Here is a 16,782-nt window from a genome sequence, read left to right as displayed (position 1 = left end):
AGAGAACACAAAGTTGCTAAACCAAACTCAAAAATAGTTTAGCCAGGTGTGGTAGTTCACACTGGAATCCTGCCACGCAGGATTGCTTCTATTCAGGACAGGCTGGACTACACAGTGGTTCCAAGGCCAGGTTGGGGTGCATGGCGGAGCACTCAGGAGCATACACACAGAAGGAAACAAAAAGCAAACAACACCAAACAAGCAAAAACCACCTTAATTCTTTGGCTCACAACTGCCTGTAGCTGCAGCCTCAGGGTAGAGGTCCTGCTCCCTTTCTGACCTCCAACATCATCCGAACATGGTGTACACTCACGAGACACGCATGCGTAAATAATAAGTATTACGTTTATTTTTAAAGAAGACTAAATTAATAATTTAATTCTCTCTTCCATCTTAATGCTAATGTGTTACAAGGAGCCCCATCGTTGAGGTCACTTTCTGAGGGGTCTTGTGGAACTTACCATTTGGTAGATACCAACTGCCATTATTAAAAAATGGGATCAGATATCAAAATAGAAATGGAGACAAAAAAAGGCTTAAAAAGAAAAGCATTGGGTTGGGCATGGTGGCACATGCCTTTAACCCCAACACTCAGGAGGCAGAGGCAGGTGGATTTCTGAGTTGGAGGTCAGCCTGGTCTACAGAGTGAGTTCTAGGCTAGATCTACACAGTGAGATGCTATCTCAAAAAAAAAAAAAAAAAAAAAAAAAAAGAAAGAAAAGGCACTGAACTATATAGTTAATTTAATGTATACCCGAACCTTGGCATTTTGAGATGAGCTAATAACCCAAAGCTGGGGTGGGAGATGCTGCAGGTTTCCAGTCTCAGCACTTGGAAGGTGGAAGCAGGAGGACCCAGGTCGAGTTCATGTAGCCCAGGGTACCCTGTCTGAAACAAAGCAAAGCCATGGCCTCTGGCAAGTTTGATGTAAACAGAGGTTCTGGTTACTCTGCTGGCATCCAGGCCGCTGGCATTCAGCTTACTTTCTGAGATGCACATCTCAAGTCCGAGTTTAGAAATGGCATCTCTTTTGTAACATTTTAAAATTCTATTTATTTTTCCCTTCCACTTGCCAAAGTAGTTGGTACTGCATGATCTTTTCCTTAAACAGACCTAGCTACATTAAAGAATTTGTACACGGAGACTTTGGGAGAACCAGGCCGAATATTGGCTCTCTGATGAACGTGACCGCAGACATTCTTGAGCTAGATGTGGAGGTAAAGTATTTTATGGGGGAGTATGCATCTGCAAATCAAATTCAGCTAAATAAGATCTTTTGACACTAAACTAAATAGCACTGCCTGTCTCCATGAGTATTTTTTTATATGAGGGTCTTTTTTTTTTTTTTTTTTAGATTTATTTTCTTTTATGTATATGAGTATTTTGTCTGCATGTATGTCTGTGCACCACATGTGTGCCTAGTGCTCCTGGAGTTGAGAAGCGGGTGTTGGGTACCCTGGAATCAGAGTTACAGATGGTTGTGAGCCACCAGGTGAGTGCTGGGGATGGAGCCCAGGTTCTCTGGAAGTGCAGCTGGTGCTCTTAAACACTGAGCCATCTCTCCAGCCCTCTATAGGTATTTGAAAATAGTAAAACCTCACAGTAGCTTTGTGGTACAGGAAAGAATTATCTTTGTAATTATTTTAAACAAACAACAAACCAGGATCCATTGTGATGCTTGTGGATTATATAATTTACTAGTTGGTATCAGGTACTCTCATTTACTAATTTACCTATGGCATTAGATTAAACCTTTAAAGAAAACAAGAAAATAAAGTTTAACGCCTCATGCATCCTTCTGATTGCTAGGGTTGTGTTTTATAAAGAATGTTAGAACTGGGCATGAGGGCATACACTTTTAATCCCAGCACTTGAGAAGCAGGGGGTGGTGGATCTCTGAGCTCAAGGCCAGCCTGGTCTACATAGGTATTTCCAGGACAGCCAGGGCAATATAGAGATACTCTTTCTCAAAGAGGGGAGTGGGGTGGTGAACTTTCGGGTTGGGCTGAGCTCATCTCAGTCATGGCTGTGGCTGCCAAGGCCCCACTAGATTCAGTCAGTCCCTGGGATCCACATGATAGAAGCAGAGAACCACTCGTTTCCTTGTGTGCTGTGGCATGGGCACGTACGTATGTGCAAGCATGAGTATGCACACACACATACAAAATAAGTAAGTGTTCAAGGGGGTATTTAAGACCACTTGCTCAAGAGCATCTACTCAGACTAGGTAGCAAACCAGATAAAGTAAATTGAATTTCTCAAGCCAGGCATCTGTACATCTGTAATCCCAGCACTCAGGAGGCAGATGCAAGAGAACGGGAGTTTGAGGCCAGTGAGACCCTGACTCAGAACAAACACAGCAAAGCAGGGCTTATCTCTCAGGGCAGGTAAGAGTCCTGTGGTGTGCTGCTCTGTCCTGTAGCTGTCAGTTCAGACAGGGTTAACCTCCAAAGCAAGAATGGCTCTGCCGGGCTGTGATGTCAGGAATCAGTGCTCCTCGAAGAAAACCTGAGTAGCAGTTGAATTCCTGCCTAACTCCACTGAAAATCCTAGAAGAGGCTAGCATTCTGCAAAGGTACAAGAAGAAGTGGACCTGTGCCCATGTGAAGACAGCCGTGGCAGTCACACAGTCATTAGATGGTACACGGCTCTTGCTGGGCAGCCAGGACCCACTGTCCAGACGGCAGGAGCCTCAGGAAGCTGCTGTAAGAAGACAACTTAGTGTCACAGAAGTCCCGACCACATTAGTTATCCAATGCCAAATGGTCTGGAAATATACATACAAATAACATTACACAGACTGGGCAGATTGTATTTAGGAAAATATATGTGTGTGTGTGTGTGTACATTTATGTGTGTATATAGCAACAATTTATGACAAAAGAGACCATGAATTTGAAAGAGAGAAAGGAAGGATAGAGGGAAGAGTTTCGAGGGAGAAAATGATGTGATTATATTATAATCTCAAATAAATAATTGAAGACATTTTCTTCTAGGATGCTAGGCAAAACTCTACACTTAGCCATGCTCCAATCCATGTTAATAGACAGCTTAGAGTCAGCCCTGGGTCAGTTTCTCAGCCTGGTCAAGTAGGACCTTGTAGAGCTACTGACCCACAGTGCTATGGCTCCCCTTCCCTATCCTCTGCACACACAGTTGATTCTTTGTGTCTCGTTTTTAGTTTGAGAAACTACTCATGAACTGACATATGATGACTTGGTCCATGGCTGTATCTAAAGCACTAGCACAGCACGTCTTGGGAGTCAGAAAAGCTGTGCATGTATACTTGTGCAGTGGTTGTTTGGTTTTCTGCTGGTTAGGGAAGCTGAAGTGTGAAGTGACCCATGGGCTAATGGATGCATTAGTTGCAGTAAGGCACTTCAAGCTCTTGGTTTGGTTTGGTTTGGTTTGGTTTGGGGGTTGTTTTATGATATTGTACATGCTCAGGGGACCCCGGCTGGCCAGGGTATTCCACACATGACGGAAAACATGCTGGGCAGATGTAGTGGCACGTCATTCATAACCCAGGCGCTGCTTCCACGTGGAAATGAGTTTATTATAATAGAGAGATAAGAGAAAGATAGGGGAAGAGGGAGAGACAGAAGAGAGAGGAAGGGGGGAGTCAAGGGTGCCCACCTCGTGGGAATGGAGAGAAAGAGAGAGAAGGGGGGCTCCTTAAATCAGACTTTTACATCAGGATGACGCAGGGTGGCCCAAAGGGGCGGTTTCCAAGGGGCAGGTCAGATTATTAAATGTCCTCCATTTTAATTATTATAAAAAGGTGAGTTATTGATAGCAAGTGGGGGAACAAGGGCACTGAATTCCCGAGACTGCTTCAAGCTGACAAGGGTCGAAGTGGGGAGGGGGAAACTGTCAGTCACACACACACACACACACACACACACACACACACACACACACACACACACGGAGTCACTCACGGCAAGAGATCTCAGGCATCTGTTCCTTGAGGGAGCTGAGGAGGCAGGTTGCAGCAGTGGTGTTCCAGGAGCTTGGGGGGAAATGGAAAATCAGGAGTACAGAAGCCATGGCATCTGCTGTTTCTCTGGAGGTCAGGCGGGAAATGAATCTGCAAAATATGCTCGAAAAATAGGTGGGGTCAGAAATGGCTCTGCAGGTTGTTAGTTTTCATCAGACCAGATTTCGTGATGCAGTGGCAGAACTTTCCCAGGAATCTGTGGGTATCTGTAAGACAGCTAGAATGGATTTACATCATAGCAAAAGGGTTGAAAATCTTAAGAACCATTTGTAGTCAATGTTCTATCAGTTTATCAAAGCCACATTTATCAGTATTAAAACTTTGAACCTCTGGAGTTATATCTGAAACCTGTACCATGAAGTCTGTGAATGAGGCATACCTGTCTGTAATTTCAACAGGAAACTTATTGATGAACTATTAAGGTGCTTGTAATCTCAGGATTGGGGCTGTTAAACCGGTACCCTAGTCATCAAACACCGTCAGATCTGAGAAGGATAAATTTAAGAAGAAGTGAGACAGCTTTCCAGCTATCTAGGCAGCAATCCCAAGTCTCTCCATGGTCGTTGGAGGACAGAAGTCCCAAAGGCAGCACTTGTTCAGCTGATAGGCCCAGAAGATCTGACAGATTTTTTTTCTGTGAAGTAGAAATTTGGGAAATCATCCTATCTGTCTTTGCAGAGAGCACAATCAATCCCTGTTGCTCCTTTTATTCACAGTCTGGACAGGATCTCAGCTTTTCACTACATGGCCAGCCTTGCCGTGAGCTTCCAGTCGGAAGTTTTTTTGTGGCCATCTGTCTTCTTGGAGAAGATACAGGAGGCTGCCAGGAGCTGACATGTCTCTCTATTATAAAGAGCTTTTATATTAAATGTCATATTCTCAGATCTCTACAGGTGTTTGAGGACTGGGGGAACAAAATCTGTTAGATGTAGATATACAGGTTTCCCAGTTAGTTACAGCTTAATGAAGTTAGCAAGGACAGGGAGGTTCATATTCTTAAGCCTGAACAGACCTTGAGTAAGGAGAGACTTTTTTTCTAAAGATTTATTTATTTATTATATATACAGCATGTATGACTGCAGGCCAGAAGAGGGCACTAGATCTCATTACCGATGGTTGTGAGCTACTATGTGGTTGCTGGGAATTGAACTCAGGACCTCTGGAAGAGCAGCCAGTGCTCTTAACTGCTGAGCCAACTCTCCAGCCCAGGAGAGACATTTTTTAAGCCATTGGCAGTGATATCTAAATCTATTACCATTTTTAAGGCCCAGATGCTGTAGTTCTGATCTTTGAGTACAGCCAGAATATAATCCTGAATGATACATATAGAAATAATCATCTCTCAAGGTTATTTAATACCTTTTTGTTTTGCATAAAGAAGGTCAAGTGTCTTGTCTTATTGCAGTATTGGGTCCAGTTTCTTGGTATATCAATGAGCATTAGGTAGCCAAGTCAGTTCCCTATGCCGGGGGTTCCACTTTTAACTTGGCCTATAGCCTGTCCTGAGAGCAGGGAGCATAAGACGATGCATTCTTCTCCATAACTGCTTCAAGCTGAAACGGGACACAGGTGTTCAGGACCCTGGCTAGTCAAAGGTAAGGAGGGAACCCAGGCATTTATCAGAAGTATGTGGTTGTCTGACCTAGCTGTAGAGACAGGAAATAATTACGTTTTTGGCTGGATTGGTCCACCATCAGCCTTCAGCAGGTCCATGTCTCACAGATTGAAGTCAGTAGCCGATGCCTGGATGTGTCAGTCAGCCAGATGGAAGCTCACTGAAACAGATTAGATTGGAGACGAGAGAGTTAAAATTTTATGAATTTATTTGGAACCTTCTGGCCCATGGTCTTAGTGGTTGGGAAGGGGAGACAAGGAGGGAGAGAAATTCCATCCTCAGGAACAGACATGTGAGGAAACTCATTTGTCTGGAGCTTGTTTGACCTCTGTGAAGTGGATCCAGTGGCTTCTTTTGATCCTGTGAAGTTTATATGAATTCTTATTTTATAAAAGGACATGAAAGTTTTAGATGAATTAGTATCATCAATCAGTACTAAAATCCAAATTGTAGAAGAGCAGGTAATGAGTATCTAGGCTCATACCTTTGAGTCCTAGCAAAATTAAAGATTTGGGTTAAAAAGTATGTGCAGTTTTTATTTAGAGAGAACCAGTTACAGATTGGGCAGAGATGTCTTTGGCCTGATGAGAAGTTTAAGTTTATCTTTAGAAGACAACCAAGGCAAATTTAAAATCCTGAGCTTGTGACCCAAACTGCATCAGAACTCCGTTAATGTTAAAATCTGAAATTTCAAAATCTTAATATAATGATATTGCCTGCATGTGGTTCCACTGATGCCCTAGAGGGGGGCGCATACGTCTGGGCCCTGCCCATAGAAGCAGATGCAGAGGAGTGAATGCCAGGCTGCGACCGGACCTCTGCCCTGCCCAGACGGCTGGAGTGCCGGGCACCCCACTCATGCTTGAGCCACTGACAGGAAGTGACTTTTTGTTGCCCTTACTAAAGACGGCGGTGAGGTCATATGACCTGTCCCCCTCTGACCTTAGCAAAGACAGCATCTGCCTGACCACATGATGACCCTTATCAAATATGGCGACTGACCACGTGGTCACATGTTTGTTTCTTTGTTTTCTCAAGACAAACTGAACAGATAAGGTGAAGCATTTAAAAGTTAGTCAGAAACAAGTTTATGTGGCCATTTTCCCAAGCCCTGGCAGTGGAGGAGAGGCAAGAAGGACGGACCTGGGATAGGAGAGGGTAGGCTGGCCTTGAACTCACAGAAATACATCTTCCTCTGCTTCCCGAGTGCTGGGATTAAAGGTGTGCACCACCACCGCCAGGCACTTGAACTGAATTTTAAAAGAAACAAAAATTCTGAAATGAGAAGATACTTGATGCTTTTTAGTTGTAGTGATTTTCTGTATTCATTTTCTTCACATTTAGTCACAGACTGCTCGAGCCATGTGCCATGTAATACTGGTCCCACTAGCTGATATCACCTAGTGACATCATACCTTAGTGTAAGAAAGTACACTCTGGTGTTTGCCCAGTGATGAAGTCACCTAATGACACATTTCTCAGAATGTGTCCCCACCATTAAGTGATACATAACTATATTTTGTTAAATACAGATGGTAGAATGAAAATGATCAGAGCATCAATTGTTGAGTCTTGTGAGGAAAAGTGTGGCTACCCAAATCTGAATTTGTTTATACTTTACTCACAACTGACATTATGGTTTTTCAATATCTTCTCCTAGGAGCAGGAGGTGTAGTAGTAATTGTGTCTCCGTTAGTTCAGAAATGGGCCTTCAGTGCTGCCGCCCTCATCCACTGTAATTTCTCTTGCATTGCAGTAAAACTGTCCCCAGCAGTGCTTGTCAGAACGTCTGTTTTAATGACTTGTTTTCTTTCTTCTAGTCTGTAGATGTTGACTGGCCTCCTGCTTTGGATGACTAGCTCTCACATTTCACACCAAGGGTTTTCCTGACATGATGCGGACATACAGGCGGCGTATCCTGGAAAATGACTTACCCACCACAACGGTGTCTTTAAAACGACTTAGATCATGTTGATCTGTTTCTAAAGTTCACTGTAACATCTCAGGATTTATATGTATGCATAGTTTGTGTTCTGTTGCTCTGAGTATGTCCGATGTTTTCTCATTCCCTGTTTCATGACCATGAAACCAAACTAGGAATCTAACCCTTTTCCTTTTTAATTCTGTCACTTAGAGAAGTGTGCAGTGGGAGACACTGGTAAGAGGGGCTGTGACTTCCTCCAGCGAATTTCCTACAGGAGACACAGTACCTTTAAGGAATGTGCTAAAGTTTTCAGATCATCTGAATAAACGCTACAACTAGACTCTTGTAGTAGAGTGTCCTATGGTATTCTAATGTGTCAAGTGCACATCTGATAGTAATATTTTCCCCAGTCCCCTCAAGCTGTTACCAGTGGAAGTACTTTAAAGTGTGATTTGTCAAAAGTCCTAATGACCTCAGGTTACTATTTTGACAATCTAAAGTTATCAGTACTTGTCTCCTGTAGAAGGCAGTAGCAATGCTGGAGGTGTAACTCTAGAGCCATGGTTCTCAATCTGTGGGTCAAGGCCCCCATAAGGGTTGCATTTCCCATATCCTGCAAATCAGATATTTACATTACAGTTCATAACAGTAGCAAATTACAGTTATGAAGTAGCAATGTAATAAGTTTATGGTTGGGGTCACCACAACTTGAGGCACTGTATTATAAAGGGTCACAGCATTAGGGAGCTTGAGAACCACTGGCCTAGACACTTTCCTACATCCTTTAAGTAAAGTGAAACAAGTGCCTTCAATAACTTCCTGGGTCACAAGTTCACAAATTTGAGGTTGCTAAACAAATACAAACATATTTTACAGTGTTTCAACTATTTTCTAACTTCAAACATTTTAATAAGGTATAGCTAACATATCATTTCATAAACAAGGAAACAAAGTTAAATGACGCCTAAGATATCAGTTACTCCTGTTAACCAGGTCTGGAACTGGAGTGTGTCTCCAGGCTCCTTTCTATAAACCCTGGTCGTGAGCACCTGTTGCTCCTGTGCGTGACAGTAACCTCAGGGATGCCAGTCAGACGCACAGCGCCAGGAGATTGCCTTCTGGAATTTGCATAGCAAATAGCTGCCCAAGAAATGGTTAATGTATGTCTTATATGACTTCGTATAATTATCTGTAATGAATGGCATGATGAAGAAGAGAAATCTTAAAACATATTGAACCAGAAGAAGATGGATTATTAAAAATTCCAGAAGGAAAGCTCAATAAAATTTAGATTTAAGTGTAATTTTCATCATCTGGCACAACTTCTTGACCCTTACCCCCCCCCCTCTCTCTCTCTCTCTCCATCCATCTCCCTCTCCCCCTCCATCTCCCTCTCCCTGTATCTTTCTTTCTTGTTTTTGATACATTGATTGAACAGTGTTTGATTATTCATGTTTCTCTGCACACAATTCACAGATCCTTAAGATGTATTTTAGTATGAGGGTCATGCCACAGCCGGGGCCATACAGATCTGAGTGGCCTGTGCTGCCACAAGGTGCTATGGTGATGTTTGGGTCCAGAGCTGTAGCTGAGGGCCATGTCTGGGTCCGTAGCCCTACCTCAGGCAGCCAGGGTCTGTGTTGATGTCCATGGCTCCTGATGCCATCGAAGACCATGCTGATGCCAGGGTTCTGGGCCACCACCTGGTGCCATATTGGTGTCCGAGGGTCACACTGCTGCTGGGGCCATGTCAATCTGAGTGGCCTGCACTGCCACCTGGGGCCATGGTGACATCTGGGCCTGGACTGCTACAGAGGACCATGTGTGGGTCCATGGTCTTACCATAGTCAGGTCCATGTTAATGTCCCTGGCCCATGTTGCTACCAAAGGCCACATGGATGCCCGGGGTCTAAGCCACAACCTGAGGGCCATGGTACCACCAGGGTTATACTGATCTGGGTGGCCTGTGCTGCCACCTGGGGCAATGGTGATGTCTGGGCCCGAGCTGCTGCTGAGGGCAATGTCTGGGTCAGTGGTCCTGCTGCAGCTGAGGTCTGTGATGATGTCCATGGCCTGTGTTACAGAGGGCTGTAAAAACCATGTGTGTTGAAATCCAAGGGCTATGCTAAGCTAACTCAGCCCTTCACTGACTCTGGAATAGATGGCCCTGCCCCCTGGCTGTATACTGCAGCAGGAAAGCTGGTCCTGCCCCTCATGGGAGAGCTCCCTCCAACCCCACACTCTGGAGTGATGGTCCCACCCCTCACCATGGGCATGGGAGAGCTGGCCCCATCCCTTGCCTGAGGGATTTGGTCCCAGTGGCCCAGACTGTCCAGCCCAGCCACCACCCAGATCCACATCCTGGGCCTTGGGTTGGCCCATCCTAACATCTACCCCATCTGTGACCTGCTGGAGCTCATGAAGGGACTGGTCCTGTGGGATGACAGCTGCAGGATCTCCATGGCTGGGGGCAACAGCAGGACACCTGAGAGGAGTTTCCATGAGGGTCCAGAGGTGATGGAGTGCCAGAGGCCTTGAACCAGACCAATGACTCATTGCGATGAACATTTTGTGGGTGGGTCTGATTGGACAAAAGAGTGTACTCCGTGACACACCACAGCTCCCAATGCCGCTAGGGTGAATGAAGAGGTGCTGGAGAGATGGAGGAGACAGGTGGTAGCAGCAAGGTGGGCTTTTTTGTTTTTAATTGTGGGAGGTGGGGCTGGAGGGCGAAGGGCAGATATGGAGGGACTGGGAGGTGAGCGGGATTGGGGTGCATAATGTGAAATTTCCAAAGAATCAATAAAGAATTATGTTATTAAAAAGATGTATTTTAAATATTGTATCAGGAAAATGTTTTTGCTTGAGATGAAGAGGGAAATGTACTGCTTTGAAATCATGTTTCATCATGTGAATAATAGCAAAGGATTTTTTTCATTGTCTGAAAAATGCAAAGGGGATAACAACTGATAAAGGTTAAAGACTTCTGGTGAATAATTCTCAGTTTCTGGTGAAATTTCGCAACAAAAGATGTTTAAATAATTTAGGGAAGTCCTTTGTTTCTTTAGTTCAGCTTTGAGCCCAGTGGACCCAAAACATGAACTCCAAGAACTTACAGCAAACTGTTTCTTGAATTATTTCTTGTTGAAGGGTCAACAGTGGCTGCAGACACTTCTTCCAGATGTCCGCGGGACTTGGGGACACAGGATTAGGAAGTGGTGTGGGTTCGGGTCCCTTGGTCCCACTGTTGCCTTACCTGGTTTCCCTTCTCTGTGCTTTGTTTCCAGTAGAAGCAGTGTTTGTCATTTGCAGAGTGAGCTTTTTGTTCTTGGTTGCAAATATAATCTGTAGTTTACTTTAGGGGGAAAAAAATCAACTCCGAAGAGCTGAAGAAGTCAAGGAAAAAATAGAATTGATAAATGAGAATTTTCCTAGTAGGGTAACTGGTTACTTTTGCAAGTTAAATTAAGTGACTTAAGTTAAATTTTCATTTCCTAAGAGAAAACAGCAGGTGTGTTTTCCCCCCCACTTGGAGCTTTAGTCTTTTTTTTTTTTAATTAAATTTATTCTTTGACAGTTTCACACATGCACATAATACACAGTGGTCACACATACACCCCCATCTTTTCTTTTTTGTTTTGTTTTTATTTTTTGAGACAGTCTCTCTATGTAGCCCTGGCTGTCTAGAACTCACGGCTATCTGCCTTTCTCTTCCTCCTAGGTGCTGGGATTAAAGGTGCGCACCGCCACACTAACCCCTACCCTTTCTTACCTCCCTCCCATCCCCAAGGAAGCTCCCTCCCTGCGAGGCCCTTGTGACCCCCTGAGATGACAACCTTTGTGGGCATGGCTGTGGGACACAGCGGGCAACACTTAGGACAGCGCCCCTTCAAGCATCCATCAACAGCTAGTAGTTTCTCAGGGAGGGACGGGTCCGCATCCCCCCCTCACGACCCATACAGCCAACTGCGGATGCCCGAGTTCATGATCGCTACAGTCATACCACCTTGTCGAGAAGGTTACATTTCAGCCTTCCTCATCAGCCAGCTCAGCTGTCATTCTGTTCCCTTTAAGTTCACACACGAGAATGAACTGTGTGGTCACTGAAGGTAGGGTCTCGTGTTATGGCTTGGGCTGGACTTGAGTTCATGATCCTCCTCCTGCCTTTCAAAGGGTTTGGATTGTGTTCAAGGGCCTCAACCACAGTCCAGGTGGGAGCTTTTCTGAATTGGTTTTTAAATGGTACCCACTTACCTTGCAACTTAGGGAGAAAAGGGTTTATTTCCCTTACTCTTCCATCATTGAGGGAAGTCAGGGCAGGAGGCAGGAACTGAAGCAAAAGCCAAGGAGGAACGCTGCTTACTGGCTCACTCCTCGTGGCTTGCTCAGTCTGCTTTCATATAGCACCCAGGACCACGAGCTCAGGGCTAGCACCGCCCACAGTGGGCTGGGCCCTCCCACATCAATCATTAATCAACATCACCACAGACTTGTCCACAGGCTGATCCTATGGAAACACTTTCTCAATTGAGTGAGTCTCCCTCTTCCCAGATAGTCTAGCCTGTGCCAAGTTGACATAAAAAAACAGCTAGCACAGTACCTTTTTTTTTTATCATTATGAAAACATTACTTTCATATCCTTTTTTTTTTTTCATTTCAAAATAATTCCAAACTTAAAAGTACTAAAAGTACAAAGGAACTTTCCCACTGAGTTGCTGAGTCAGCAACACCTCACCATCTCAAACACATCAGTGTGTAATTCCAGGAAGACATCTTGTAAATCACAGGACGCCCACCATACCAGGAAGTTAGCCCTGATAGACTACCATTCTCTAACCCGAAGGCTTCACTTGGTTGCCGTTTGTCACGGGCGTCATGATCAAGTCATCACACTCTGTAGTCCGTGGTTACGCTGACATTCATGAAGCAGTTTTAAGATTTCAGACCAGTTATTTAGTAGGCTACCCCCTCAGCTCGTCTGCCTAGTACTTCCTTCTTAGATTTAGGCGTGTGAGAATGCCACAGAAGAAATGTTTTCTTCTTGTCAAGAAAAAACATTGACCAATTGTCAGTTCCCAAGTTTTCCAGTTTCTGAGGGCTGGGTGTCGGCAGCTGGGTAAGGTGTTGTCTATCCAGCTGCTCCAGTCTTAGAATCCTCCGTCCCCTCTGTGGACCTTATAGATGGACCAGATCTTCACTCATCAGACAGCATCCACTGACGATCTCCACCTGACTCATGATTGCTGGATACTAATTGCCAAAATCTGCCATTCCTTTTACATGTAATGATTGGCATCCCGCTGAAAGGCAGGGCCTTTCCTCTCTGTTCATCATTTGCTGCATCGTGGTGGACTGTAGCCTTGGTTTTCTCTTTTGGGGTGTTGGGGATTGATCCAAGAAAAGCATTTTGTCACCATCACCCCCATTCATAGATCCCATTTTATTCAATGAGGTGGTAATACGTTACTAACATTTTTTTTTTTTTATTATTTCTAAGTACTGGCCTGAGCAGTGGGAATCCAAGCTCTTGTTTTCTTTTGACATCATCTCTACCATTCTTTGAGTATATTCTTACTATAAAACAAAGATATTCCATACTCATCTTTGTATTTCCTCTGCACTAGCTATGAAATAGGCAATTTTCCTAAGATCTGGTTCCATTTGTGGAAAATGTTATTTTTCTAGAATAAACTTCTTACTACATTTATCATATGTGTGTCCATGCACGCTGCAGCACACATGTGGAGGTCAGGGTAATGTCAGTTCAGTTCTTGCCTACCATGTGGGTCCTGGGGATTGAACTTGGGTCATCAGGCTTTTATCCACTGAGCCATCTCATCATCCCAAAAGTACTTTAGAAAAAAATTTTGAGACAAGATGTCGTGTAGCCCAGGCTGGCCTTGAATGTAGCCAAGAATGATCTTGAATTTTTCTTTGCAATCCAGAGCCTGGACTATAGGTGTATGTCATGCCTGCTTTATGTGATGCTGGAGAGCAGGATCCCATGCAGACTAGAGAATCATTTGAGCTACACCCCCAACCCCAGAAATTGGGTTTAGAAACCAAGGTCTCGGATTTTATATGTGCTCTTGTTATTGAGGATTGCTGTTTTAAAGCCCTCTCATAGAACACATAACATCTAGAAATGTCTATCTACATACACCAAAAGCTATGGTTACAATGTCAGTATTTCCATGCCTGCCCTCTATTTCTCCTTTTCAAACTTCTTAATTCTCTGCTCTAATGGTGAGTCTGACTGCCATTAGCCTCAACACATACAACATGTATGTACATAAAACCCTTAAAAATAACCACCCTCCTCTGACTACCTTCTTACTCCAGATCACTACAATCCCATTACCCAAAGATGTTCAATAAAATCTGAACAGATTAATAATGAATAAGGAGATAAAACTATTAAAAGTTTCAAGAAAGAAAAATCTAGCACCTGATGGGTTCACTGCTACCAAACATTTAAAGAGCTGATAGCAATCACCAACTTTTCTGGTTTTGGGTTTTTTTTTTTGTTTTTTTTTTTTTGTTTTTTTTTTTTTGAGACAGGGTTTCTCTGTATAGTTTTGGTACCTGTCCTGGATCTCACTCTGTAGCCCAGGCTGGCCTCGAACTCACAGAGATCTGCCTGACTCTGCCTCCCAAGTGCTGGGATTAAAGGCGTGCGCCACCACCGCCCAGCTAATCTCCAACTTTTCTAAAGCAAGCAAAGAGGAAATGCTTCCAAACTCCAGTGGCAAACTCCAAAAAGACATTAAGAGAAAACGCAGGCCAGTGTCCCTTATGAACATACATGAAAAAATTAAGATGCTTGCAAGACATATTCAACAACATACTCAAAATATAGCTCACCAAGACCATGAGGGATTACCCCAAAGATTCAAGGATGGTTCAATATGATAAAAGCAATCAGAATTGAAATGTCATTTTGTAGCAGAACTGCTCTACACTATGTATGAAACCACAAGAGCTATCGAGCAAAGTGAGCTTAGGCCAAAAGAACAAAGGGATAGATAGGCATGGTGTCTCAATCTGAAATCCTAGGACTCAGATGGAGGGGGAGTTGGGGGAGAACATGAGTTTGAGGCATACAGCAAGATCCAGGCCAGCACGGCCTGTACAATAAAACCCCATTTTAAAATAATAAAGAACAAGGACTGGGGATGTAACTCAGTCAGCAGAATGCTTGCTTAGCAGCATGAGTCCCTGGGTTCTATGCTCAGTCCATCGCTAAATCGATGTGGTGTATGCCTGAAACACCAGCACTTGTAGAAGTAGGAGAATCAAAAGTTCAGAGTCATCCTCAGTGACACAGGAAATCTGAAGCCAGCCTGACTGCAATACCCATACATGCCAGCCCAGAAATAAGTCCATGCATTTATGTTCAGCTTATTTCTGACAGACGTGTCAAGAACACACAATGGGGAAAGAACAGTAAAAGGTGTTGGGAACTGGGTCTACCTGCATATGTATGTAATGAGCTCCTTAATTCACACCATATGTAAAGAGCACCTAAAACCCATCTCAGATTTTCAGGGCTAAAACTAAAACTAGAAAAAAAAAATGGGGTAAAGCAACGTGACTGTGGTCTAGGCAACTCTGTTTTGTATTTGCCACCGAAATCATGACCAACAAAAGCAAAACTAGACAAGTGGGATTACTAAACAAAAAAGGGCTCCTTTGGAACAGCAAAGGAAAGAATGGAGTGGAAAGACAACCCCCAGAATGGGAGAAAATAGTTGAGAGCATACATCTGATCCCAGGTCACTATCCAAAACGACCCAATAGCAAAGAAACAAAGGACGCACTGGTGTGGCACATGCCTTTAATCCCAGACCTTTGGAAGCAGGAGCAGGCGGAGCTCTGAGTTAGAGGCCAGCCTGATCTCCTTAGCAAGTAATATGACCACATGTCAAAAAAAAAAAAAAAAAAAAACGGATGTAGTGGTAAAATGGACCATGAACCATTACATATGTTCTCAAAAGATAAAGGGCCAACAAGCCTATAAAAAAGAAAACCCAATTAATCAGAGAAATAAAAATTAAAATGGGATACCCCTTCATACCTATTAGAATGGCTATTATCAAAAAGAGGGAAGTCAGGGGCTGAAGAGATGGCTCAGCAGTTAAGGACACGCGCTGATTTTGCAGAGGACTTAAGCTGAGTTCCCAGTATCCATGTGAGGTGGCGCACAACCACCTATCACTTTGGCTTCTGGGAATCCACTGCCCTCTTCTGGCCTCCTAGGGCACCTGCACTCATGTAAGCAACACACACACACACACACACACACACACACACACACACACACACACACACACGAAGATAGAAAGATAACAAGTCCTGGTAAGAACATGGAGTAAGGAGAAACTCCGCATTGTTGATGACAATGTGTGTTGGTTCAGCTGTTATGAGAGTTCCTCAGAAAACCAGAACAACTGTGTGACCTAGCAAGCCCATTCCTGGGTTTATATATCTACATCCCCATGTCCACAGCATTATTTACAATAAACAAGATAAGAAGTCTGTCTGAGTGTCCACCAATGGATGAGTAGATAAAGACAATACAGTACAAATATACACTGAGATAGTGTTCATCCCTGGATACACAGCTGGTTTGAGGCCAGCCTGAGCGACATGAAACCCTGTCTCAAACAAGAGTTCAAAAGAGGTGGTCAGCTTCGGATACACACGGAGGAAAGGCCTTCTGGATTTGCTGCTGAAGTGACAGCTTTGGGAAATGAAGAAGGACAACAGCCAGGCTTGGCCTCGGTAACTAGAAGCACGGTGTTCCCATCATTTGTAACGATGTAGGTAAACCTGGGATACAATATGTGAGGCCGAAGACAAATACCACATGATATAATTTATACATGAAATGTAAAAATGCTGATGTCATAGAATGGGATGTTGGAAGGTTGGGATGCACTTGAGAGAAGCTGGGCAAATGGCTGGCCAAAGGACACATTTTTGGGGGTTATCTTTAAAGAAATAAAATCGGGGCTCATGAGATGGCTCAGGGGGTAAAGGCACCTGCCCTGAATCTGATGTCCTGAGTTTGATTCATGGAACCTGTGTGATGGAGGAGAGAACTAACCCCCATAAAGGTTGTCCTCTGGCATCCACACATGCTCTCACACACAAATAGATGAATAAAATGTAATACAAAATTTAAACCTAAAACTCTTTCTATGAAGAATACACAGCATGCCTGATCTCAACCTCTGTTCT

General features: G+C 43.9%; 1 protein-coding gene and 1 long non-coding RNA gene across 6 annotated transcripts in view; one reads left to right on the top strand and one right to left on the bottom strand.

Annotated features, from left to right (window-relative positions):
• Window positions 1-7,879, top strand: part of Pus10 (pseudouridine synthase 10) — a 77,347-nt gene extending 69,468 nt beyond the window's left edge. For all 5 annotated transcript variants that reach the window (XM_059275288.1, XM_059275287.1, XM_059275286.1 and 2 more), the window contains 2 exons: window positions 1,118-1,217; window positions 7,436-7,879. In XM_059275288.1, coding sequence (XP_059131271.1) covers window positions 1,118-1,217; window positions 7,436-7,474 — 139 coding nt within the window. In that variant the 3' untranslated portion in view covers window positions 7,475-7,879. The remainder of the gene's footprint in view (window positions 1-1,117; window positions 1,218-7,435) is intronic.
• Window positions 5,349-6,900, bottom strand: LOC131920835 (uncharacterized). Its single transcript, XR_009381784.1, has 2 exons — window positions 6,795-6,900; window positions 5,349-5,775 (listed from the first exon to the last, which is right to left on the bottom strand). It is a non-coding gene; the product is annotated as an uncharacterized LOC131920835 (long non-coding RNA).
• Window positions 7,880-16,782: the final 8,903 nt, after the last annotated feature.

The sequence above is a fragment of the Peromyscus eremicus genome, chromosome 10 (assembly GCF_949786415.1).
Source record: "Peromyscus eremicus chromosome 10, PerEre_H2_v1, whole genome shotgun sequence".
NCBI lineage: Eukaryota > Metazoa > Chordata > Mammalia > Rodentia > Cricetidae > Peromyscus > Peromyscus eremicus.
The sequence above is the reverse complement of the archived record's forward strand: the minus strand, read 5'-3'. Positions and strand labels throughout refer to the sequence as shown.